At 50.2% G+C, this 27,463-nt stretch overlaps 1 protein-coding gene across 2 annotated transcripts in view; it reads right to left on the bottom strand.

Moving 5' to 3' along the window:
- LOC140427248 (LIM/homeobox protein Lhx8) overlaps window positions 1-27,256 on the bottom strand; it is a 69,029-nt gene extending 41,773 nt beyond the window's left edge. The window contains exons 1-6 of one of the 2 annotated variants that reach the window (XM_072512846.1): window positions 27,175-27,256; window positions 22,311-22,589; window positions 15,207-15,347; window positions 13,395-13,516; window positions 11,608-11,828; window positions 4,286-4,389 (exon numbers count right to left, since the gene is read on the bottom strand). In XM_072512846.1, the coding sequence (XP_072368947.1) occupies window positions 4,286-4,389; window positions 11,608-11,828; window positions 13,395-13,516; window positions 15,207-15,347; window positions 22,311-22,394 (672 nt within the window). In that variant the 5' untranslated portion in view covers window positions 22,395-22,589; window positions 27,175-27,256. Of the gene's footprint in view, window positions 1-4,285; window positions 4,390-11,607; window positions 11,829-13,394; window positions 13,517-15,206; window positions 15,348-22,310; window positions 22,758-27,174 lie in introns of those variants that run through there. The other variant, XM_072512845.1, reaches the window with a different exon arrangement.
- Window positions 27,257-27,463: the final 207 nt, after the last annotated feature.

The following is a 27,463-nucleotide window of genomic DNA, read 5'->3' as shown; positions in this document are numbered from 1 at the left end:
CAAAGAAATGTACAGCACAGGAACAGGCCCTTCGGCCCTCCAAGCCCGTGCCGACCATGCTGCCCGACTAAACTACAATCTTCTACACTTCCTGGGTCCGTATCCCTCTATTCCCATCCTATTCATGTATTTGTCAAGATGCCCCTTAAATGTCACTATCGTCCCTGCTTCCACCACCTCCTCTGGTAGTGAGTTCCAGGCACCCACTACCCTCTGCGTAAAAAACTTGCCTCGTACATCTACTCTAAACCTTGCCCCTCTCACCTTAAACCTATGCCCCCTAGTAATTGACCCCTCTACCCTGGGGAAAAGCCTCTGACTATCCACTCTGTCTATGCCCCTCATAATTTTGTAGACCTCTATCAGGTCTCCCATCACCTCCTTCGTTCCAGTGAGAACAAACCACGTTTATTCAACCGCTCCTCATAGCTAATGCCCTCCATACCAGGCAACATTCTGGTAAATCTCTTCTGCACCCTCTCTAAAGCCTTCACATCCTTCTGGTAGTGTGGCGACCAGAATTGAACACTATACTCCAAGTGTGGCCTAACTAAGGTTCTATACAGCTGCAACATGACTTGCTAATTCTTATACTCAATGCCCCGGCCAATGAAAGCAAGCATGCTGTATGCCTTCTTGACTACCTTCTCCACCTGTGTTGCCCCTTTCAGTGACCTGTGGACCAGTACTCCTAGATCTCTTTGACTTTCAATACTCTTGAGGGTTCTACCATTCACTGTATATTCCCTACCTGCATTAGACCTTCCAAAATGCATTACCTCACATTTGTCCGGAATAAACTCCATCTGCCATCTCTCCGCCCAAGTCTCCAAACAATCTAAATTCTGCTGTATCCTCTGACAGTCCTCATCACAATTCACACCAACCTTTGTGTCATCTGCAAACTTACTAATCAGACCAGTTACATTTTCCTCCAAATCATTTATATATACTACAAAGAGCAAAGGTCCCAGCACTGATCCCTGTGGAACACCACTGGTCACAGCCCTCCAATTAGAAAAGCATCCTTCCATTGCTACTCTCTGCCTTCTATGGCCTAGCCAGTTCTGTATCCACCTTGCCAGCTCACCCCTGATCCCGTGTGACTTCACCTTTTGTACTAGTCTACCATGAGGTAGTGAGGAGTGCCACCATTGGCAATTACCACCAAGGTTCCACTGTTACCAGGAGAAGGAACAAGTCTTGAGGTGGGCGGAAGATCACCATAACTACCAATGGGTGGGCCACACCATTAGGCTCTACCAGAATGTCGGAGCGGAGCTTGCCAAAAGAGTGCCATTCAACATGGCCAAAGAAGCCCAATTCAAACAATGGAGTTTGATTTTGGGTGATTTACCTGCATGCCTGAAGTGACTATTATTTTGGAGGGAGATGCCGTCGGAGGCCAATGCTTTTGAGGGAGCCTGGGCTGTGGGCAAGTTAATTGTATTTTATATTATGTATGGGGTCTTGTTGTTGGAGAGGGCTTAACAGCAAAGTGCCAGCTGTGGCTCAGTAAACTGCACTCTAGTCCCACCCAGAGACCTGCACGGCCCCGGGGCAGGTCGCGTGAACCATACCCATATGTTCACTGAAACTGGTCAGCTTTTGGGTCTCCTTCTTTAACGCCATGTCAGGGATTCTTGTTATCGACAGGAGAGCCTTGTCTGCAGGTGCCGCAGATGAGGGCCTCATCGACAGCCCAGAGGAGAGTTTGGCTGGGATCAGGTTCTCCCAGCTCTGCCAAGCACCTCAATGTGGCTGGGTGGTCTAATAGATTTCCTAAACCTTGAAAAGGTCAAGTACACCATGAAAGGGTGGGCAGATGGATTGTACTCGAGATGGCAGCCATTCATTTCCTTTTTCAGAGAGTTAGTCACCATCAGCTGTTGGGGGGGGGGGGGGGGGATTATTAGGCATCAGTTGGAGTTCTCTGTATTATGAGTTAAAGGGTTAGGGGTTAGTAGGTTGATTGTTGAAGTGCGATATTTTTGTACCGTATCTGAGAACTATTTTGAAAATGAATACTTTGCATCCATTTTTATCATGGGAGGCACCCAGGACGAAGTGACAGATGAATTGTTCACAATGAGGAAGCACCGGGCTGCACGTGGCACAAGTTAGCATTGCTGCCTACGGCTCAGAGGACCAGGGTTCGAATCCCGGCCCTGGGTCACCGTGAAGTTTGCACATTCTCCCCGTGTCTGCGTGGGTTTCACCCCAACAACCCAAAAAGAGGTGCAGGTTAGATGGATTGGTCATGCTAAATTGCCCCCGAATTGGAAAAGTAAATAAGTGGGTACTCTAAATTTCTTTTAGAAAGAGAAAGCGCTGAACAGCCCTCGTCAGGTTGTAGTTTAGCCCCAACCATTACAGGCCAGTCAGTTCAACATCAGTGGGTGGGCGAGATTCTAGAAACAATTATTCCGGATTGAATCAGTAACATGGAAATATATAGGTTGATTAGTAAGAGCTAGCATGGATTTCTGATAGGGGAAAATAATGTTTAACTAATCTGGAGTTGAGGTAACTGAAATGGTCAATGAGGGTAGGACTTTCACAGACTTGAAAAAAAATTATAGCTCATGGAATAAAAGTTGGACAGTAGCAATATGGATATAAATGGCTGAATAATAGGAAGCTGAGTGTGATGGGTTAATGGATAGACCGAAGGTTTGTGGTGGTGTTCCCCAGATGTATTGGAGCTCTTAGGGTGCAGGGGCAGAGGGACCTGGGTGTATACATACATGGGAGCAGTTAATAAAGCATATAGTATTCTGGGCTTCATTCAGCATTGCGTACAAGAGCTTGTGCAAGACACTGGTTAAACCGCAGCTTGAATACCACGCACAATTCTGGTGCAACGCTATAGGACGTGAACGCATTGGTGGGTGTGAAGAGGTTTACAAGAATTACTCTAGGGATGGAGTTACGAGGATTGATCAGAGGTTGGCACTGTTCTGTTTGGAGAAAGGCAGCAAAGTTGTTCAAAATCATGACCAGGCTGAACAGAGTAGGGAGAATTGTTCCCGCTTATAAAAAAGGATCAAGGGGGCACAGATTTTAAGTGATTTGCAAACGAATGGTTCGTGTCTGGAATGCACGGCCTGGAAATGTGGTGGCGACCGGTTCAATTGGGGCATTCAAGAGGGCATTAGATGATTATTTAAATAGAAATAGTGTGCAGGGGTACAGGGAAAAAAGGCAGGGAAATGGCACCAAGTCGTGTTGCTGATTTGGACAGCTGGTGCAGACATGGGCCAAATGAAAATGGCTTATTGTCACAAGTAGGCTTCAAATGAAGTTACTGTGAAAAGCCCCTAGTCGCCACATTCCGGCGCCTGTTCGGGGAGGCTGGTACGGGAATGGCCTCCTTCTGCAATGTCTCGGAAATCCATTTGCATTCTGCCCCTCATTTTCTGCCAATATGCTTTCCCACTTGTTTAAATGGCAGCTGTGACTCAGTAGCATCCCTACCTCCACATCAACAGGCACGTTCAAATCTCACTCCGGAAACTGGAACACATAACACAGCTGGATACTCACTGATGATGCACAGAGGTGGCACCTTTCAGTGGGTGATCCCCACCCCCTACATTGGTATACCCAATGTCTTGGTCAATATACATCCCTCGCACGGCGTTTGTGGGAGCACATTACCCAAATGGAATCAGCATCTATATTTCATACGCAATTGTGGATTTGCAGATATGAAAGATGTTATCAACTCTCTCCTCACTGACCCCCAGCAATGGTATTCACTCAGAATTAGGGATGGGCAGATGCTGGCCTCATCCCTTTGAAGAAAATAAAATGCCTCTCAAGAACACACTTAAAAGAAATCAACTCCTGAAAACATGGGAGCCATCCTTGGCCCATTACTAGCCATTTACGGCGAGCTCCAAACAATCTGGTCACCAAACGAGTGAGCATTAAATATTCCCTATAAAACAGTTTAATCTCTGACTGCCAACCAGGATTTAACTGGGCAGTTAAAAGTGGGCTGTATTTCCAAACTGGACAGAGGTAGTAGAGCTCAAACGTCTTCACCCATACAGCCTCCATTACCGCAACATATTATCTTGCAAACAAATATGAATCGCTGTACACCCCAACTTGGTTCAGTGCAAGAGGACATCTTCTATTCGTTCAAACCAAAAATAAAAATCACTAAGAACAATGGGTCAAATGACCTGGTGTGCTATAAAGATTCTAGGATTCAATAAAGAAATAAGTAGTTAGAGGAGCAGATAAAGGAAGAGGGAGGTGAAGAAATGTTCATTACCTGGAGCTGGTCCGCTGTGAAGCTGGTTCGTGCTCGTTTTGTTGGCTTGGGTTGAACCACATCTTGTTCTGTTGGCAACGCTCCTTCCACAGTTACTCCATTCCCTACAAGAATTCAGTTGTAGTCTCAAAATTGTGTAAATCAAAAAGAACCTTTCCATAAAATACCTCTGCACACGAGAAAGAAAAATTGGTCGGTGCGCCAAGACCCGTATTTCCACTCCCAATAGATTTGAAAGTCTGATCTATAGAAATTCCTCAAGGTGTGCATTTGCCACACAGCTGTTATTACTTGGCATCCTGCAGATTCCTACAATTCCAGCCCCCTCCCACCACACCACTTCTTCCACACCTCCTTGTAGATTTGCTTTAAAGTTTAGTTGCACACAAAAGCAGAATGTGCAATTTAAAAGGTTTGTGCAATATTCTCGCGGGAACAAGTGATGTGCAAAACCTTCCAGGCTGTTGTGTGGCCCCCCAACTTTTCAAAGTGGCACAACGTCCAACTGTCTTACTGTGTTCAATCACAATCTGAAATCTCAAGATTGCAACCAAAAAAAAAAAAGACAAAATTCTTGACCATGCAATCATTCAGCTCTCCATTACCGCCAACTCTGCCCAGTGTCTCCTGTGCTAAGTCCTGTAACGTTGGCACAATATCACATCCAAATTGCTGCAGGAAGTCAAACTGTAATTTGATCATAAAACCAAATCACCAAAAAAAAAAAACTTTTCAAACATGCTTGTACTCACATTACAAGCCAACTTAGCTCAACCTTTCTTGGACAGGAAATGAGAATGAAGTGTATTAGACGTAATAAAGATTGCCAAGTGTTTTTTTTTAAATATATAGTTGCTATGAAAACTTATACTGCAAGATACAAACTATCCAGAAGATATTGAATTATAAATATTTCATTTAATGAGTTCAAATTTTTTAGTACCCAATTTTTGGTTAATGAAAACCAAATTCTCCTATTTTTTGTCATTTAGTCCAAAGAAAACAAAGCTTTTGCAGGTAGCATTGTAAAGCCAAACTAAAAAAAAGTGTTCGGCTCTTGCAATGATCCCAATAAAGATATTTGTAGAGGCCAATTTTGAAGTGAATCAAGTATTCATTTTGAAAGCTTAAATAGAGAAAGAGTGCATTTAATGCCCCAATTACAGCTTCAGAAATTCAATATTTTTTGGCCAAGGATGCAAGACAAAGCAATTAAGGTAACATACAAATACAGCACAGAAAGCAATCGGCCTGTACATCAACTTGGATCAGTCTACCGTCTGGCACGAGGAGGGGGGGGGGAAAACGCAGATGAGGGACAAAGGGACAGGGGCTGGGGCAGGAATCTGGGGGAGAACACAGAACAAAAGGGAAGCAAAGAGAAGGGCGAGATAGTGAAGCAGTACAGACACAGGCCTCGGCGGGCAGGGAGACCCCAGGAGCACACCCGTGTGGCGTACACACAGCTGGTGGCCACATTGGGTGCCCCCTGGGCAAAGCGAAACCCCCGAGCGCTGGGGCCCGGGACCCCATGGTGAGAGCAGTGACCCTGGCCATTTTGGACGGCCCCCTAGCAAAGGGAAACCCCGGACGCACGTCCACCAGGTAAGTATCAGTGATCCCACAGGAGCGGGGGGTCAGAAACCCCCCACCAGGATTGTTACCTGGAACGTAAGGGGACTCAACGGCCCAGTAAAAGATCCAGAGTGTTCGCCCACCTAAGAAGCCTAAAAGCAGACATAAGCTACCTACAAGAGACGCACCCGAGGGAGAAGGACCGACTGCTGGTAAGGAAGGGCTGGGTGGGACAGACGTACCACTTGTGCTATGGGACGAGGGCTCGGGGGATGGCTATATTAATTAGCAAAACAACGTGTTTACGGGAACCAAGACAGTTACGGACCCAGGGGGACAGTACGTCATGGTCAGCGGTGTCCTGGAAGGGGCACCTGTCGTACTGGTAAATGTGTACGCTCCCAACTAGGACGACTCAGAATTCATAAAGAAGACCATGGTGGAAATCTCCGACCTTGACACACACCGACTGATTATGGGGGGGCGTCTTTAACTGCGTGCTGGACCCACTGACCGACTGATCAAACCCCAGAATGGGGAAAACGCCTGGCGTGGCTAGGGAACTAGGAGCCTTCATGGAACAGATGGGGACAGTGGACCCATGGAGGTTCCTGCACCCGGGAGAAAAGGAGTTCTCGTTCTTTTCGCAGGTGCACAAGGTATACACCCGTGACTTGTTTGCAGTGGGGAAATTGGTGCTTCCAGGAATTACAGGAACGGACTACTCCGCGATCGTTATCTCCGACCACGCTCCACATTATACGGATGCGAGGTTGGAGACAGGCCGAGCCCAGCGCCCCACATGGAGGCTGGACATGGACCTCCTGGCCGACAAGGCTTTCTGCCCAAAATTATCGCAGGCGATTACATTAGTAACAACCAAAACAGGGAGGTCTCACCCTCCACATTCTGGGAGGCACTGTAGGCCGTGATCAGAGGAAAGATCATAGCCTATAAGGCAAGTAGAGATAGGGAAGAGAGGGTGGCCAGGTAATAGCTAGTGGACTCCACTCTGGAGGTCGATAGAAAGTACTCCGAAGCCCCGACCATAGAGCTGCTGGCGGAGAGGAAAAAGCTGCAAATGGACTTTAACCTGCTATCCACTCGGAAAGCAGTGTACCAACTCCGCCAGACACGGGGGACCTTCCATGAACACGGAGACAAGGCTGGCTGCCTATCAGCTCACCAGCTGAGAAAGCAGGCAGCCACGAGGGAAATAGCACAGGTTAAGGATAGCAAAAGCAGACTTGTAATAGAGCCAAGGAGGTCAATCGGGCATTCGAGACCTTCTACCGGAGACTGCAACACCTCCGAGCCCCCCGACAGGGATGCGGGAATGAATCAGTTCCTAGACAGACTGGAACTATCAGTGTTGGGGGAAAAGACAGACGGGGGGAGCTGGAAGAAATCATGGAGAGCATCAGCTCCATGCAGGCGGGGAAGGGACCGGGACCCGACGGGTTCCCGGCGGACTTCTACAAAATGCACCAGTCCTGGCCCCACACCCAAGGGACATGTTCGCGGACTCACTGGCAGGGGGCACCCTGCCCCAAACACTAGCACCCTGCCCCCAACACTAGCACAGGCCACAATCTCACTAATACCCCAAAAAGATAAAGACCCGACGGAATGTGAATCATACAGATCCCTTTCACTGCTGAACGTGGATGCGAAAATACTTGCAAAGGTCCTGGCCAAAAGGCTGGAGGGCTGTGTACCAGAGGTGGTCGCAGAGGACCAAACCGGCTTAGTCAAGGGTAGGCAGCTCACAGCGAACATCAGGCGACTGCTAAACGTAATAATGACCCCTCTGGGGAGAGAACACCAGAGGTGATCGTCTCCCTGGACGCAGAAAAGGCATTTGACAGATGGTACTGGAACGGTTTGGGCTAGGAGCGGGATTCACCGCCTGGGTGAGGCTCCTGTACAACGCTCCCAAAGAGAGTGTCCGAACTAACACCACCAGCTCTGAATACTTCCGGCTACAGAAAGGAAGACAGGGCTGCCCCTGTCCCCACTCTTGTTCGCGCTAGCGATCGAACCCCTGGCAATAGCCGTGTGGGACGCAAAAAGCTGGAAGGGAATCCGGAGAGGAGACAGAGAGCACAGAGTCTCACTCTATGCAGATGACCTGCTCCTCTACGTCTCGAAGCCACAGGAGGGACTGAAGACAATACTGCAAATGCTGAAAGAGTTTGGAACCTTTTCTGGCTACAAACTTAACCTGGGCAAAAGCAAGACATTCCCAGTGAACCCAAAAGGGGGAGGGACAGAGCTGAAGGGGCTCCCGTTCAAAACGGCCCAGAACAGATTCCATTACCTGGGGATCCAAATAGCCAGAGACTGGACACAGATCCACAAGTGGAACCTGACCAGCCTGGAGGAAGTCAGAAAAGACCTTCAATGGTGGGGCTCACTCCCACTCTCCCTGACGGGGAGAGTGCAGACGGTCAAGATGAACGTACTGCCAAGGTTCCTCTTCCTGTTTAGATCCATCCCGATCTTCATTCCCAAGGCCTTTTGCCAAAACATAGACAGGTTAATCATGGTGTTTGTGTGTGTGTGTGTGTGTGTGTGTGTGTGTGTGTGGGGGGGGGGGGGGGGGGGGGGTGCAAGGACCTGAGAGTTCCCAAGCCAATACTGCAAAGAGGGAAAGTCAGAGGGGGCCTGGCTCACCGAACCTACAATACTACCGCTGGGCAGCAACGGCAGAAAGAGTGAGGAGATGGGTACAAGAACCCGACACAGATTGAGTACAGGAGGAGGCATCCTGTAAAGGAACAACCCTCCGGGCCCTGGCCACAGCAGCACTCCCATCCTCCTCAACAAGGTACAGTCCAGTGGTAGCAGCCACGCTGAGAACGTGGACCCAGTTGAGACAGCACTTCTCAACTGTCCCTTATGGCCCCCATCTGCGGCAATCACAGATTCCCCCAGCCATGCGAGATACCACCTTCAAAAGATGGAGGTGGGATGGGGGCACACTGACGGTCGGGGACTTCTACGTAGGGCACAGACTGGCGACACTGGACGAAGTGACGAGGAAGTGGAAACTATCAAGAGGACAGGAATTGAGACATGTCCAAATAAAGCACTTCCTCCGCAAAGAGACAGTAGGGTACCCCGGGGCCCCAGAAAGCACACTACTAGAGGACCCGATAGGCACAAGCAGCGAGAAGGGGGGGGGGGCTATGTGGGAAAATATATGGACAGCTACTGGACAGAGCCCGGACTCCACTGGACAGGACCAGACAAAAATGGGAGGATGAACTGGGGGACAGAGGTAGTGTGGGGACTCTGGATTGAAGCACTGGGCAGGGTGAGCTCCACCTCCTCCTGCGCAAGGCTCAGCCTAATGCAGCTCAAAGTGGTGCACAGAGCGCACCTGACCAGAACCCGAATGAGCAGGTTCTTCCTGGAGGTGGAGGACAAATGTGAGCGGTGCCAGAGGGGCCCAGCCAACCACACCCACATGTTTTGGGCTGGCCCCAAGCTTGCTGGGTTCTGGACAGCCTTCTCCGATAAAATAAAGCAAATTAGCGCGGGCAAGAAAAATGTAAGTAACAACTGTTTATAAATGAGAAAAGCCAATAAAAAGTTTTTTTTAAAAAGAAACTTGGATCAGTCTACATAAATACCACTCAAACACAGCAGCTCAAATCATCATTCAGAAAGCAATAGGGATTATCAGCAAACAGGAATTACTAATTTATAGGACAACTGAATAAGCAGGAAATTAATTGCACCAAATTATTGGTTTGTCTTTTAACCAGAAACTTAACAGGACCAGCCACACGGATACTTTAACAGAGGTTAGATATTCTGCAGGAATGGCTCACATCTCAGTTCCGCAAAGCCTGTCTACCATCTATAAAAGGACCAAGTAAGGAATACCCACCACTTGTCTGGATGAGTGCAGTTACAGCTAACTCCACACCATTCAGGACAGCCAGTTAATGGTGTACCCATCAACCACTGGAGCAGAGATTGCATAAATACCATCTCTCAAATGCACTGCAATTCTCCCAAGGCTTTCAAAATCACTTGGAAGAGTAGCAGTCACACAGGTATACTGCATGTTTGCCTAAAATACAGTTTCCCACTGCCTTGGGAAAGCAGGCAGCATAATCAAAGACCTCTCCCACCCAGATTATTCTCTCTTCCAACTTCTTCAATCGTGCAGCAGATACAAAAGTCTGAGAACACGCTTCAAAAAAACAGGACTCCTGAATTGACCCTCTTATGGACTGAACTGACCTCTTCACACATCTCTTCTGAATAGTACTCTGCCTGCTTCACCCGATGCCTGTGCCTATGTATTTATATGCATGTCTCATGTATGGAACAATCTGTCTGGACTGCACGCAGAATTTGACTGTACCTCGGTACACATGACAACAAATCAAACCCAATACACACGTCACTGCCTGATCAAAATTCTACAGCACTCCGCCAAATATCACTGTGGGAGAATCTTCACCACACAAACTGCAGTGGCTCAAGAAACAGTTCACCAATACCTTCAAGGTATCAATAAAGGCAGCGAGACCCACACCCCACAAATAAATAAAAAGCATTGTATTTATATAGCACATTTAATAACCTACACCCAATGACTAGTGTAGTTCCTGCAATGGAGGAAATGCAGTAGCCAATATACACAGCAATGTTCCACAAACAGAATGTGATAAATAGGTCAGAACGGACTGGATAATTTGCCCGATCTTCAAAATAGTGCCCTGGGATTTCTATTACTGGACAGATGAAGTCTTGGTCCAACACCTGTCCAAAGGACAGCACCACCATAAACAGTGCAATGTTCTCTTGGTATTGACCTGGAGGTCAGCCGAGATTTGTGTTCAAGTCTCTGGAATGGAACTTGAACCCACAACGTGGTACAAATTGAGCCACTACGAATTGGGCCACTACTAACGTCACAAAGCAAGATTTCCATTACCGCAAAGCCACCAGGTGAGATGGGTTGCCAACAACTAGAATAAAGTCTCCAGGAATTAAAATCCAATCTCCTGCTGTGAGCAACTTAGGAAAAGTGACAAGGGCAGTTTTTCAAAAAATTGCAAACTTTTCAGGTGGTTTGACTGAATCAGAGTCATCCAATTTATGCAAGGGAATGCTCGCTGATTGGCCATGGGAATGAGGAGTGCCACAGGGTGAAGGCAGATGCTCTTTCCTAGGGTAGCAGAGTCAAGTACCAGGGGACATTAGGTTTAAAGTGCATGTGGAAAAGTTTAGAACAGATGTGCAAGGCAGGTTTTTATTTATTTATTTTTTTTAAATACACAGAGGGTGGTAAATAATGGGACGCGCTGCCTGGGAAGGTTTAAAGTGCATGGGGAAAGTTTAGAACAGATGTGCAAGGCAAGTTTTTAAAATATATACACAGAGGGTGGTAAATAATGGAACACGCTGCCTGGGGAGGTGGTGGGAGCAGGTACGAAAGCGGTATTTAAGGGGCATCAAGACAAATATATGAATAGGGTGGGAATGAAAGGATACGACTCCGTAAGTGTTGACGGTTTTAGTATAGGCAGGTACCATGGTTGGCACAGGTTTGGAGGGCCGAAGGGCCTGTTCCTGTGCTGTATTGTCCTTTGTTCAATGGCACAACTTGTGGACTGGGCAGAACAATTGAAGACGGATGGTTAGGTGATGCCTCGTGGAATACCTCCAACCCGATTTGATGCCATTAATAAAATGGTCAAAAGCCCCTTCCTAAAAACACTTGCCATTTTCAGCTGCCCTCTGGAGGTTGTCCAACATACAGTCGTAGTGTATTCGACAAAGGACCTTTTCTTCCACCAGAGCGAACTCCTCCCCAGTGGACAGCTGCCTCTTGCAGGAGAAGCAAGCGAAGCATGCCAGGTGATAAACATTGCCCTTGGCCCTTCGGACCCAGTCTGTCGAATGGATGTGTCTGCCACAACGAGCGCATCGCGTTCCATACCGCCTGTTAAAACAAACAGGATCCAGTTGGGCTGCAAGTTAAGAGGGGGCAATAATTCACTAAACTCTGCAAATGAGAAAAGTCAACACTTCTTCCTCCTAGTGACAACCAACTGCTGTACTCCAAACAGGACAGATTTGCATTTCTGTAGCACCTTTCATGACTTTTGGCCATCCCAAAGCACCTTAAAATGAGACATTTGAAGCATAGTTGGCTGTTGTAATATAGGAAACAGTATTCAATTTGTGCACAGCAAGCTCCCACCCAAAAGCAATGGGAGAAATAACCAAATTTCCATTTTACAGATGCTGGATTTGAAGGATAAGGATGGACATTGGGATACTAGAGAGAAGTCATCTGCCCACCTTTGAAATAACGTCATGGGATCTTTTACACCACCTTACAGAAGGCAGAGAGGGACCTTGATTTAATATCCCTGGTGAAAGTCAGCACCTCTAACATCAAAGCACTCCATCACTGCCACGTGCCTGGGTCTGTGGAGTGGGCCTGGACTCCATCACTGCCATGTGCCTGGGTCTGTGGAGTGGGCCTGGACTCCAGCAGTGCCATGTGGTCGGGTCTGTGGAGTGGCTTTTGACTTTTTGATTCAGGAACAAAGGTGAAAGACTTGGTGCCGTTACACTGAACTATCATTTCAATTGTTCAGGTATTGGATTGGGTGATCCATAGGAATAGCGATACATAACCTCCAAATCACAAGCCACCCCTATAATAATCTACAAGTGCAGAACTGCTGAAATAAGCAGCTTCTTACAGGGAGCATTGAACAGAAGGAGGAAGCCAGTTACTCTGGAATCTATCCTGCCATTCACTGGCCAGGGCTGATCTTTGCTCAAACCCTGTAATCCTGCCTTTGGCCCACATCCCTCGATACTGATAACAACAATCTGTCAATCTCAGATTTAAAACTGTATCTGGCACCAAACGCGGCTTCGGAGCAGAGTTCCCAACTTGTACCGTCCTTTTGGGAACGTCACTGTGTGACCCTAGACTCCAGATACACAATATTCCTATTGGACCAGAGATTAGACAGGAATGTGGACCGACACGGGGATTGAAGAGAGGAGACGCAGATTCTCTATTTCCAACAGTGTGGATGGAAGTCGACAGTGCAAATGCTGGGTTTGGGGAGAGGGAGTCAGACTGCCCTGCATCACCCAGCCACCCCGCCCTACCCAGATCCGCCCCCACCGCCCTGATCAATCAAAACCAAACTCCGAAACCCATCCTGCAAAAAAACATCAACGTCCTGACCGAAAATATTTTTGGAGCCCACCTTCCACCTGGAGGTTCCAGAGGTTGTCGAGTGGAGAGACACGGTCCCGCTGAGTTGGGAAACTCTTTCCCCTACCCCGCCCCCCATCCCAAATTAAAACCTCTCTCTGTCTGGGGCAGTAGAATAAATCACGTCTCCCTGTGAAGTGGAGTTAGCTCTTAAATTGCTGCTGGCCACAGCAAAGGGGAGTCTCCTCCCGCAAAGGGATATGCACCAGATTTGATCGCTACCAACCTTCAGAAAACCCAATAGGGTCATTTACAAACGGGTACCTGAAATAATCCAGTTTGCAGAATATTTCTTGATCCTTGATGTAACAGCTGGTGTGCCGGCCCAGGGAGGTTTTACACACGCTACAGGCCAAACAGCGGACGTGCCAACAGAATTCATTCACCTGGGCAGTGAGGAACACAAAGCGAGTTGGATGGGATTATTCAATCGGGGCAAGCGCCCTGGGAAACATGGAGACAGCGGCAACTTCTGGGCCACAAGACACCGAACCAGCAAAGAAACTGGGGTGGCGCTTTCCGCCGGCTCATTGAGCCCAATCGCGGCTCCAGAAATCCCCATCAACGCCTTTTTACAGTCAATCCAATATTTTGTTGTAATAATTATTCCCGCAGTCAGGAAGGCCGGTAACTAAGCCACAAGCAGAAGAATCGGAGCGTAAATCAACAGCAATTGCGCTGGCGGTGTAAGAAGTCCAACAACACCAGGTCAAAGTCCAAACAGGTTTGTTTCAAATCACTAGATTTGGGAGCACTGCTCCTTCCTCAGGTGAAACAAACCTGTTGGACTTTAACCTGGTGTTGTCAGACTTCTTGCTGTGCTCACCCCAGGCCAACGCCGGCATCTCCACATCAAAGGGCGGTGGAAGCATAAACTTTCAAAGTGGACTGCATAATACTTCAGGAGTGCACAGGGCCAAGGGGAAGGAGCATTGGGACCATCAAAGTCGGTTTGGGACTTGCATTTTGTCCTCACAAAACCTTCCACATCGGATTTTGGGTTCAACGTGTTGGGGATGTGGAGCTATTGTCCATCCGAATTTCGCCAATGTTGCGGTGCACCTGTGGGTAACTGGCTCCACGGTGGAGGCGGTGGCCCGGGTGGCGAGCACCCCCCAACCCGGTAAGGGTGATATTTCCTTCCCGACATAAATACTGAACCAATGGATTTATAAAAATAAACAGACGTTCAGAGACTTTTTTAAGAAAGGGCTTTTTCCATTTCCAATTTACTGGCTGTGGGATTTTAATTCAAGGTGCGCGCTTTACTAGTCCAGTAACCATAATCAATAGATCAGCATCCATACAGTGCCAGTAAATCTGATGAAGATTTGCAGTTGAGGCTATCGACTGTGGAGCAGAGGAGAGGGGGTTTAAAAAGGTTTACGTGACCTGGGGTATTTAAGAGAGAGCAAATGGCCAGGGAAAATTTGAACACTCAAAAGCAGCGCAACGAAGGGATTGAGTGAGGTTAAGGGAGCTTTAATACAGACACAAAGCTTTACCTCTGGAGCAACAGCATCAACCAGGGGGGGGGGGGGGGGTTGCTGGCATGTTAATAGTGTGCCGAGGGAGTAAATACAAATTGGCCAAAGGGGAATTAATCAAATCAGAATGGACAATGTATTGCAGTGGACAAACTCAAAGTTGCACAGCAAACTCGCACAGGGGGCAACAGGTGCCGTTTTGTTTTTGACAGTGTTGTTGGATAGAAGTTCAATCCGGAAACCAGGGGGTGTCGATAACCCAGATTTCTTCAATCCTCCTGACCCGGGGGCGAGGGCGCTAACCTTGACCCCCCCCCACCCCCCCCCCCCCACCCCCCCCCCCGAACCCCGTCCCCCATCGGGAAGCTCCAAAAATGCAGTGTTATTTTTACACCAGCCTTTTAAAACAAACCTGGACGGTTGATTGGGACAGTAAATGGCCTCACTTTCCCCACAAAGCTTGGCGTCCTTGGACATTTGGGACGTGAAGACGCCGCTCTGAGCCTCCAACAAGCAGCGGGGTTGGATTTTATTATTTTGGGGTGAAGGATGGGGGCGAGTCTCTGTTGCTTTTTCTGGCCGTTCTCACCTTCAGGAGATATCGATCCACTATTTCCAAGCCGCAGCTGTTACAGATATTTCTCCCGGTCCTGGAGACCATCGATGGAGGAGATGGGGATGGCGAGGCCGGGGAAGAGGAATCGGCTTTAGTAACTCGGTCAGAGTGAGTCTAAACAAACAGACAAGAGGAAAATCAACCCGCCGCTGCAAATAATCTCAACAAATGTTCAAATATTAAAGGGGGCGGGGTGAAATAAACCGACAGGGCGGGGGTACCAAACTGCAAGAACTCCTGGGCTTTCCAATTCTTCCAAAAGGAGTGGAGGAGAGATCTCCCGACATGGCGAGGAGCTCGACGGAGAGGGAGCAGAGATTGGGGGGGGGGGGGGGGGGAAAGAGAGGGAGAGAGCAGAGATTTTTTTTTTGGGGGGGGGGGGGGGGGGGGAGAAAGAGCAGAGATTTGGGGGGGGGGAGAAAGAGCAGAGATTTGGGGGGGGGGGGGGGGGGGAGAAAGAGCAGAGATTTGGGGGGGGGGAGCAGAGATTTTTTTTGGGGGGGGGGGAGAGCAGAGATTTGTGGGGGGGGGAGAGCAGAGATTTGGGGGGGGGGGGGGGAGAGCAGAGATTTGGGGGGGGGGAGAGCAGAGATTTGGGGGGGGGGGAGAGCAGAGATTTGGGGGGGGGCAGAGATTTTTTTTTGGGGGGGGAAGAGCAGAGATTTGGGGGGGGGAAGAGCAGAGATTTGGGGGAGGAAGAGCAGAGATTTGGCGGGGGGGAAGAGCAGAGATTTGGCGGGGGGGAAGAGCAGAGATTTGGCGGGGGGGAAGAGCAGAGATTTGGGGGGGGAGAGCAGAGATTTCGGGGGGGGAAGAGCAGAGATTTGGGGGGGGGAGAGCAGAGATTTCGGGGGGGGGGGAAGAGCAGAGATTTGGGGGGGGGGAAGAGCAGAGATTTGGGGGGGGGAAGAGCAGAGATTTGGGGGGGGGGGGAAGAGCAGAGATTTGGGGGGGGGGAAGAGCAGAGATTTGGGGGGGGGGAAGAGCAGAGATTTGGGGGGGGGGGGAGAGCAGAGATTTGGGGGGGGGGAAGAGCAGAGATTTGGGGGGGGGGGAAGAGCAGAGATTTGGGGGGGGAAGAGCAGAGATTTGGGGGGGGGGGAAGAGCAGAGATTTGGGGGGGGGGAAGAGCAGAGATTTGGGGGGGGGGAGAGCAGAGATTTGGGGGGGGAAGAGGGGAAGAGAGCGCAGAGATTGGGGGAGAGAGAGAGAGAGCGCAGAGATTGGGGGAGAGAGAGAGAGAGAGAGAGAGAGCGCAGAGATTGGGGGAGAGAGAGAGAGAGAGAGAGAGCGCAGAGATTGGGGGAGAGAGAGAGAGAGAGAGAGAGCGCAGAGATTGGGGGAGAGAGAGAGAGCGCAGAGATTGGGGGAGAGAGAGAGAGCGCAGAGATTGGGGGAGAGAGAGAGAGCGCAGAGATTGGGGGAGAGAGAGAGAGCGCAGAGATTGGGGGAGAGAGAGAGAGCGCAGAGATTGGGGAGAGAGAGAGAGCGCAGAGATTGGGGGAGAGAGAGAGAGCGCAGAGATTGGGGGAGAGAGAGAGAGCGCAGAGATTGGGGGAGAGAGAGAGAGCGCAGAGATTGGGGGAGAGAGAGAGAGCGCAGAGATTGGGGGAGAGAGAGAGAGCGCAGAGATTGGGGGAGAGAGAGAGAGCGCAGAGATTGGGGGAGAGAGAGAGCGCAGAGATTGGGGAGAGAGAGAGAGCGCAGAGATTGGGGGAGAGAGAGAGAGCGCAGAGATTGGGGGAGAGAGAGAGAGCGCAGAGATTGGGGGAGAGAGAGAGCGCAGAGATTGGGGGAGAGAGAGAGAGCGCAGAGATTGGGGGAGAGAGAGAGAGCGCAGAGATTGGGGGAGAGAGAGAGAGCGCAGAGATTGGGGGAGAGAGAGAGAGCGCAGAGATTGGGGGAGAGAGAGAGAGCGCAGAGATTGGGGGAGAGAGAGAGAGCGCAGAGATTGGGGGAGAGAGAGAGAGAGCGCAGAGATTGGGGAGAGAGAGAGAGCGCAGAGATTGGGGGAGAGAGAGAGAGCGCAGAGATTGGGGGAGAGAGAGAGAGCGCAGAGATTGGGGGAGAGAGAGAGAGCGCAGAGATTGGGGGAGAGAGAGAGAGCGCAGAGATTGGGGGAGAGAGAGAGAGCGCAGAGATTGGGGGAGAGAGAGAGAGCGCAGAGATTGGGGGAGAGAGAGAGAGCGCAGAGATTGGGGGAGAGAGAGAGAGCGCAGAGATTGGGGGAGAGAGAGAGAGCGCAGAGATTGGGGGAGAGAGAGAGAGCGCAGAGATTGGGGGAGAGAGAGAGAGCGCAGAGATTGGGGGAGAGAGAGAGAGCGCAGAGATTGGGGGAGAGAGAGAGAGAGCGCAGAGATTGGGGGAGAGAGAGAGAGAGCGCAGAGATTGGGGGAGAGAGAGAGAGCACAGAGATTGGGGAGGAGAGAGAGAGCGCAGAGATTGGGGGGAGAGAGAGAGAGCGCAGAGATTGGGGGAGAGAGAGAGAGCGCAGAGATTGGGGGAGAGAGAGAGAGCGCAGAGATTGGGGGGAGAGAGAGAGCGCAGAGATTGGGGGAGAGAGAGAGCGCAGAGATTGGGGGAGAGAGAGAGAGCGCAGAGATTGGGGGAGAGAGAGAGAGCGCAGAGATTGGGGGAGAGAGAGAGAGCGCAGAGATTGGGGGAGAGAGAGAGAGCGCAGAGATTGGGGGAGAGAGAGAGAGCGCAGAGATTGGGGGAGAGAGAGAGAGAGCGCAGAGATTGGGGGAGAGAGAGAGAGAGCGCAGAGATTGGGGGAGAGAGAGAGCGCAGAGATTGCGGGAGAGAGAGAGAGCGCAGAGATTGGGGGAGAGAGAGAGAGAGAGAGCGCAGAGATTGGGGGGAGAGAGAGAGAGAGAGAGAGCGCAGAGATTGGGGGAGAGAGAGAGAGAGAGAGAGCGCAGAGATTGGGGGGAGAGAGAGAGAGCGCAGAGATTGGGGGAGAGAGAGAGAGAGCGCAGAGATTGGGGGAGAGAGAGAGAGAGAGAGAGCGCAGAGATTGGGGGAGAGAGAGAGAGAGAGAGCGCAGAGATTGGGGGGGGGGAGAGCAGAGATTTCGGGGGGGGGAAGAGCAGAGATTTGGGGGGGGGGGAAGAGCAGAGATTTGGGGGGGGGGGAAGAGCAGAGATTTGGGGGGGGGGAAGAGCAGAGATTTGGGGGGGGGAAGAGCAGAGATTTGGGGGGGGGGGAAGAGCAGAGATTTGGGGGGGGGGGAAGAGCAGAGATTTGGGGGGGGGGGAAGAGCAGAGATTTGGGGGGGGGGGGAAGAGCAGAGATTTGGGGGGGGGGGGAGAGCAGAGATTTGGGGGGGGGGGGGAAGAGCAGAGATTTGGGGGGGGGGAAGAGCAGAGATTTGGGGGGGGGGGGGAAGAGCAGAGATTTGGGGGGGGGGGGAAGAGCAGAGATTTGGGGGGGGGAAGAGCAGAGATTTGGGGGGGGGAGAGCAGAGATTTGGGGGGGAAGAGGGGAAGAGAGCGCAGAGATTGGGGGGGAGAGAGAGAGAGAGAGAGAGAGAGCGCAGAGATTGGGGAGAGAGAGAGAGAGAGAGAGCGCAGAGATTGGGGGAGAGAGAGAGAGAGAGAGAGAGAGCGCAGAGATTGGGGGAGAGAGAGAGAGAGAGAGAGAGCGCAGAGATTGGGGGAGAGAGAGAGAGAGAGAGAGAGAGCGCAGAGATTGGGGGAGAGAGAGAGAGCGCAGAGATTGGGGAGAGAGAGAGAGCGCAGAGATTGGGGGAGAGAGAGAGAGCGCAGAGATTGGGGGAGAGAGAGAGAGAGCACAGAGATTGGGGGAGAGAGAGAGAGCGCAGAGATTGGGGGGAGAGAGAGAGAGCGCAGAGATTGGGGGAGAGAGAGAGAGCGCAGAGATTGGGGGGAGAGAGAGAGAGCGCAGAGATTGGGGGAGAGAGAGAGAGCGCAGAGATTGGGGGAGAGAGAGAGAGCGCAGAGATTGGGGGAGAGAGAGAGAGCGCAGAGATTGGGGGAGAGAGAGAGAGCGCAGAGATTGGGGGAGAGAGAGAGAGCGCAGAGATTGGGGGAGAGAGAGAGAGCGCAGAGATTGGGGGAGAGAGAGAGAGCGCAGAGATTGGGGGGAGAGAGAGAGAGTGCAGAGATTGGGGGAGAGAGAGAGAGCGCAGAGATTGGGGGAGAGAGAGAGAGAGCGCAGAGATTGGGGGGAGAGAGAGAGAGCGCAGAGATTGGGGGGGGAGAGAGAGAGAGCAGAGATTGGGGGGGGAGAGAGAGAGAGCAGAGATTGGGGGGGAGAGAGAGGAGGGGAGAGAGAGAGCAGAGATTGGGGGAGAGAGAGAGCAGAGATTGGGGGAGAGAGAGAGCAGAGATTGGGGGAGAGAGAGAGCAGAGATTGGGGGGAGAGAGAGAGCAGAGATTGGGGGAGAGAGAGAGCAGAGATTGGGGAGAGAGAGAGAGCAGAGATTGGGGGAGAGAGAGAGCAGAGATTGGGGGAGAGAGAGAGCAGAGATTGGGGGAGAGAGAGAGCAGAGATTGGGGGAGAGAGAGAGCAGAGATTGGGGGAGAGAGAGAGAGGCAGAGATTGGGGAGAGAGAGAGAGAGAGAGAGAGAGAGAGAGCGCAGAGATTGGGAGAGAGAGAGAGAGAGAGAGAGCGCAGAGATTGGGGGATAGAGAGAGAGCGCAGAGATTGGGAGAGAGAGAGAGAGAGAGCGCAGAGATTGGGAGAGAGAGAGAGCGCAGAGATTGGGGGGGAGAGAGAGAGAGCGCAGAGATTGGGGGAGAGAGAGAGAGAGAGAGAGCGCAGAGATTGGGGGAGAGAGAGAGAGAGCGCAGAGATTGGGGGAGAGAGAGAGAGAGAGCGCAGAGATTGGGGGAGAGAGAGAGAGCGCAGAGATTGGGGGAGAGAGAGAGAGAGCGCAGAGATTGGGGGAGAGAGCGCAGAGATTGGGGGGAGAGAGCGCAGAGATTGGGGGAGAGAGCGCAGAGATTGGGGGGGGGAGAGAGAGAGCGCAGAGATTGGGGGGGGGAGAGAGAGAGAGAGCGCAGAGATTGGGGGGGGGAGAGAGAGAGAGAGCGCAGAGATTGGGGGGGGAGAGAGAGAGAGAGCAGAGATTGGTGGGGGAGAGAGAGAGCAGAGATTGGGGGGAGAGAGAGAGCAGAGATTGGGGGGAGAGAGAGAGCAGAGATTGGGGGGAGAGAGAGAGCAGAGATTGGGGGAGAGAGAGAGCAGAGATTGGGGGAGAGAGAGAGCAGAGATTGGGGAGAGAGAGAGCAGAGATTGGGGGAGAGAGAGAGCGCAGAGATTGGGAGAGAGAGAGAGAGAGAGAGCGCAGAGATTGGGGGATAGAGAGAGAGCGCAGAGATTGGGAGAGAGAGAGAGAGAGCGCAGAGATTGGGAGATAGAGAGAGAGAGCAGAGATTGGGAGAGAGAGCAGAGATTTGGGGGGGGGGGGGAAGAGAGAGAGAGCAGAGATTTGGGGGGGGGGGGAAGAGAGAGAGCAGAGATTTGGGGGGGGGGGAAGAGAGAGAGAGCAGAGATTTGGGGGGGGGAAGAGAGAGAGCAGAGATTTGGGGGGGAAGAGAGAGAGCAGAGATTTGGGGGGGGGAAGAGAGAGAGCAGAGATTTGGGGGGGGGGGGGGGAAGAGAAGAGAGAGAGCAGAGATTTGGGGGGGGGGGGGAGAGAGAGCAGAGATTTGGGGGGGGGGGGGGAGAGAGAGCAGAGATTTGGGGGGGGGGAGAGAGAGCAGAGATTTGGGGGGGGGAAAGAGAGAGCAGAGATTTGGGGGGGGGGGGGGGAGAGAGCAGAGATTGAGAGAGAGAGAGCAGAGATAGAGAGAGAGCGCCTCTCCAACACATTCCCAACTAGTCGCCTGCACCCAGCGAGAGAGCGCCTCTCCAACACATTCCCAACTAGTCGCCTGCACCCAGCTTTTAACAGTGACAGCATCCCCCGCCCCCCAAAAAACCAAATAAATATTAAACCACTCGCTCCCTTCACCATGACGACGCTGGTGATTAAAGCAGCAATTTGGAAAGTAAATACCCTTGATTCAGTTTACAAAAAACAAGACGAGGCACTCGAGTGGATGGTCAGCATTCATCCCCGTGTCAGGGGCTAGGCTGGTCAAGTGTGTGTGTGTGTGTCTCCCCCTCTGTAAATCGCACAAGGCTTTTCATTTATACCAATCCCTAGCGCCAGGTCAAATCAGATTTTTCTTTTGGGGGGGGGGGGGGGGGGCGGGGGGGGGGGATTGAAATACAAAAAGAGAAAATTGTTTTTTTTCTCTCCAACAATTGTGGTCCTCGTTCCACCCAGAAGGCATTTGAAAGAGTAACCTGGGAGGTGAAGAGGTTTAATGGAGGCACTTGACAAATAATTAGAGCCAGTCCACTCCGGGCACGTTTGTTCGATTGGCAATTTGAAAAGCAGCAACAATTACTGGCGCAGGTGATCCGCATCAACTGTCCCGGGGAGAGGCGATCAGCTCCAGCATTGAAACAAAGAGGGAGACCAGACCTCCCTCCCCGAAAAGTTAAAGGACCAAAGAATGGTCACAGGTTTTATTAATAACCCCCCCCCCCCCCCCCCCCGTGTTGGAAAGGGACAGACTCCAGGTTATGGTGACCATGCTGGGAGCTCCCACTGACGGAAAGAAGAGTTTCGACAGCAAACTGCCGACTTGACTTCTATTAGGTTTGTAAGAAGTCTCACAACAGCAGCTCCATTAGGTTTCACCAAGTTCTGCGCCGGATCAAATCGCACTGCTCCACCCCCGAACGCGCAGTTTTATTAAAACACCATTTACAAATGAAGTAATATCGCGGGTACACCCCCCCCCCCCCCCCAAAGCCCCAGCCCTGCCAACTATTCACAGCAATGAGAATATCGCGCGCAGAGTTTATTAACACAGCAAAACCCATAACTCTAACCTAACATTTACTCCAACCCCCGCCCCTACAACCAAACCCCAACCCCCCCAAAAAAGTCGATCCATTTCACAGGAAGGGTCCTGGCGGAGCCCGTGTGCCCCCGCCCCGCGCGGACTCTGTGGGGGGTTGGGTTCGGTGTTGAACAGTTCAGGGCGGCTCCTCACCTGGAAAGGTGCACCGGCCGTCTGCCTCTGCTTCCCTTTGCCTTCCATACGACACACTAGTTCCTCACTGCTCTTCCAGTACATGGCATTCAAAACTCCTTTTCCAGGCACACAAAAAACAACCCCGACCCCTTCCTGGTTTCGGCGGCCCGGGGTGGTGGGGCGAAGAAGAGAGGATATTCGAAAACGCTCGTCTTTGATCAAAAACTTTCTCCCTTCAATTCCTTCGCGGCTCCGAGGTCCATCTGTTCGCCTCGCCTGAACCGAGGTTACCTTGGGCTGGATAGAACTTTTAGTTTATTTTTTTTCGTTAACCACACCTCTTCCACGTCGGTGCAGCCCTCCAGACCTGGAAGTTTTATACCGCGCACAGCATTCGCTATGGGATCTTCCCCCTCACTCAAACAGCATGCATTATCTCATGAACTCTTTCAGCAGCTACGCCAGTCCACTGAAATCTAAACACCGGCCCACGTTACGTCCCGCAGCCTTTGCGAGTGAAGCAAACCCAATGTAAACACTTAGTCACTGCACGCCATATCCACCCCCTGCCCAGCACCGCTCCACATCGATCTTTCGCTTCTCAAACATAGGACGGGGAGCAGAGGACCCGGGTTCTCTCTGCAGGCTAGGGCGATGGACTGCCTGTTAATAACTTTCCACCGAGTCCATGCCAAGCATCTGAACCATATTAATATTATTTTGATCATGGCAGTGTCAAATAACGCCCACGAGAAGCTGAGTACTAATAATGACAAATTATGGGATTTCTCTTCAAAATGGCAAATGCATCTCTTCATTTGCTACCCCCCCCCCCCCCCCCCAATCCCAATATTTAAACAAGAAAACCTGATTTATTTTGCAATTGTGTCTGACATTCTCTCATCCACACCTGGAGTAGTTTAGGGCTAAACAACAGCACAGACACTTGTACTCGCTAATCCTCATCATCGGCTCAAAGGGCGCTTAACAGAAGCGAGGGTTGTGAATCACTCGTTGTCAATATCTGACAGGTGATTACAAAGTGACATCGGTTAGGTTTCTGAACATAGGGTCAGTCACCCAATCACACACATAGGGATCAGTCACCCAATCACACTCACACACATAGGGTCAGTCACCCATTCACACTCACACACACATAGGGTAGTGGGTGCCTGGAACTCGCTACCGGAGGAGGTAGTGGAAGCAGGGACGATAGGGACATTTAAGAGGCATCTTGACAAATATAGGAATAGGATGGGAATAGAGGGATACGGACCCAGGAAGTGTAGAAGATTGTAGTTTAGTCGGGCAGTATGGTCGGCACGGGCTTGGAGGGCCGAAGGGCCTGTTCCTGTGCTGTACATTTCTTTGTTCTTTGTTGTTCTAGGGTCAGTCACCCATTCACACTCACACACGCATAGGGTCAGTCACCCATTCACACTCACACACACATAGGGTCAGTCACCCATTCACACTCACACGCATAGGGTCAGTCACCCATTCACACTCACACGCATAGGGTCAGTCACCCATTCACACACACACACGCATAGGGTCAGTCACCCATTCACACTCACACACGCATAGGGTCAGTCACCCATTCACACTCACATGCATAGGGTCAGTCAACCATTCACACACACACACGCATAGGGTCAGTCACCCATTCACACTCACACTCACATAGGGTCAGTCACCCATTCACACTCACACACACATAGGGTCAGTCACCCATTCACACTCACACATGCATAGGGTCAGTCACCCATTCACACTCACGCATAGGGTCAGTCACCCATTCACACTCACACACGCATAGGGTCAGTCACCCATTCACACTCACACGCATAGGGTCAGTCACCCATCCACACTCACACGCATAGGGTCAGTCACCCATTCACACTCACATGCATAGGGTCAGTCACCCATTCACACTCACACACGCATAGGGTCAGTCACCCATTCACACTCACACACGCATAGGGTCAGTCACCCATTCACACTCACATGCATAGGGTCAGTCACCCATTCACACTCACACACGCATAGGGTCAGTCACCCATTCACACTCACACGCATAGGGTCAGTCACCCATCCACACACTCACACGCATAGGGTCAGTCACCCATTCACACTCACACACACATAGGGCCAGTCACTCATTCACACACACACATGGGGGCTGGTTTAGCATAGTGTGCTAGCTGGCTTGTAATGCAGAACAATGCCAGCAGCACGGATTCAATTCCCGTACCAGCCTCCCCGAACAGGGGGCGGAATGTGGCGACTAGGGGCTTTTTACAGTAACTTCATTGAAGCCTACTTGTGACAAGCGATTATTATTATAGGGTCAGTCACTCGTTCATACACACACATGTATGATTCCTGACTCGGGAATTCTTCTGGTTTGTAATGCCTGTCTATATCGGCATTCTAGATGTACAAACACATTGCTAAAAGCGCAATTGAAACTTTGCCCACGTGGTAAATTTAACTTTGTTTAACATATATTGGGAATTCTGAAAAAAATCGTCTATTATACCTGTGTATTCTTTGAAACCCCCTCAAACTGTTTTCATTGGCAAGGGATTTTGAAAAAATGGTGATGGAAATTATTATGTTTTGTCTGTAATGCAGGGCGGTGGAAATAAATTCGATAATAACATTCAAAAGGTCACACATGTACTGTCGAAAGAGACAGAAAAAGCGGGGTAAGGGGGCTTGGCACAGGAACGATGAACCGAATGGCCGCATTCTTGAGACTCTCGTGTTCCTGGCAGAGTTTTGTCACGGTTAGATACGGTTTCAAATCAGGTTAGGATTGTAGATTGGGGAAGAATCCATTTCACACAATTCATAAACTGCGCTGGCCTGAGAGTTGGTGTTTTTTGTGCCTTGTGAATGCTTTTAGCATGTTATCGACTTTCGTGACTTTTTGTGTGTTGTTGATTCTTTTAGATTTGAGGTGGTGCCTTAATAAACTTTCAATATTTCTCCATAATGTTTTACATTTTTAAAAGGTGCAGCCGACCCACTCCGTAATACTAGATGTTCACATTTTCGCAAATAAAAATCAATCCGGAATTTTAATTTAATTGTTAACGGCGCTGGAAAATCCACATTTCAGCAAGAAAAAGGAGCAATGATTCTAATACCCTCTCCTGCAATCAGGTTGAATGAAGAGCCCGGTCCTCGGCAGCTGCCTGCTGATGAGGGAGGGAGTCATTCTGGGAGTACAAAAGGCCGATCATCATTAAAATTGTTTTGGGGGGGGCATTTCTATTTAAATTTATTGAAATATTTGGCAGCATGGAAAGAGCTTTATCAGCGGCAATAATTGCGAAAGGTGGAATTAATATTCTTGCCACAGTGAGATTGACAGTGGTAAGGTTTTGAGCAACCGTTTTTCTAAACCCAGCGCTGTTCTAAGCAGGGATCGGACCCAGCGTTAATGTAGGTACGGGTTTTCGCCATTCGTACAAACGACAACGGCCCGAGGGAGTGAATTTGGCAACTTTCATGGCGATGGCTGAACTAACTTCCCACAAACTTTTATTTTATTTTTAAATTACAAATCGGCGGTCATGTTTTATTTATATGAGCGATTGTGGACACAGTCACCAATTCCTCTCCATCAAAACGGGCTGCCTGCACGTCATTTGAAAAGGTGGATTTCTGGACAAGTGGCAAATGATTTCGGATAGACAGAAAATGGCATTTATTCCGAGGGCGTGGGTTTGATTTGTAAAACTTGTATGTCTGACTTTGTACACACCACCCATGTTTTACTTGTCGTTCTGGCTGAGTTTCTGGAAGTGTGAAAATATGTTTGTGTTAAAGAACCGATTCACAAACGAAATTCCTTTAGATTTGATAGCAATCCCCCCCCCCTTTAATTGTTGAGGTGATGCTGTGAAACCGGAGTTTGTGATGTTCATTGTGTGGAATGTACATGTTGGGTCTGTTTCTCTCTGTGTGATCCCACCACATTTAACACTTAACGACTTTCCACGCTTCTCTGCTCTGTATAAATTCTAAAGAAAACTTCACTGACATTTTCCACGGGATTATTTTATTTTAGGGGGTGGGGAGGGCGTGACCCTGTTCCCTCATTTCAAACTGCTTCATACCGAATTTCTTAACGGGTTCCAAAACTAGATTCGGCGGGCCGGATCGAACTGGCCCATGAAGAGGGTTGGGGGAAACGGCAATGGCAAACTTCAATCATTTGTCGTTGAGAATTTCGTGAAATTTCCCCGAATAATTTATTTTCTAAAAAGAAAGGGGGGGGGAAGAGTTGCTTCGTCACCCACCTGGCTGAATTAAACGCTTCAAGTGTCTCTCTGAAACCTGCATTCATTCGGGAGCTAGGCTTCAGAGACATGCTTCTGAAATTATATTCCAAGTTCCGTTCTGACGGAATCCCGAATCCAGCGGGAAATGGGGATGGCGATTTACAAGATTGATTCATTTAGAAGGCCCGGTTGTATTTTCGGTTCTGCTGTTTTATTCTGAGACGTTATGCTGCGCGTTTAATTTAATAACAAAGCCGCTTCCTCACCATCCAACTTCGGATTTCACTTCTGGGGCGAATATAGCGTTTAAATGGAATAAAGTTCATAACTTCTGAGTTCATAAAGATAGAAACGAAAGAAAGGCGGACTCATGGTCCGTAAAATGTTCTTTGAAACGTCTCTACGATTAATATATTATTTTTTTAAACCGACATTCACTTCCCAATTTCGCCTTTCCTTCGGTTTTCGACGAATTTACTCCCTTCCCCATTTTCTTCGCTAACACTCGCGCAGTAAACTTTCGATCTGCTCGATTAAAAAAAAAACGGTATTGTCGCATTTTCAGAATAATTTGCACTTCTCACCTAATTAATTGGGAGCAGTTTAAACTGGATCACCCAGGGATACTGTCTTGTACAGCAAGTCAGATCTCCGGCTCCTCTCCGTTTGCCACGATGTGTGATTGCGCTGTTTGCATTTCCACACGGTTTTGCTCTAGTCTCGAAGGTCGGTGTCTGGGCGTTTCTGGGTCGGGGAAGGAAGGCTCCGGGAGGTTGGCAAAGCTGAATAAAGCGATGATCTGCAATTGGGAGCAATAACCTCGGGAGGGAATTTATAAAAAGTGCAGTTCGCGTGTAAGAGTGTGAATATTGT

The sequence above is a fragment of the Scyliorhinus torazame genome, chromosome 7, assembly GCF_047496885.1.
Source record: "Scyliorhinus torazame isolate Kashiwa2021f chromosome 7, sScyTor2.1, whole genome shotgun sequence".
NCBI lineage: Eukaryota > Metazoa > Chordata > Chondrichthyes > Carcharhiniformes > Scyliorhinidae > Scyliorhinus > Scyliorhinus torazame.
This window is presented reverse-complemented; position numbering and strand designations above follow the sequence as displayed.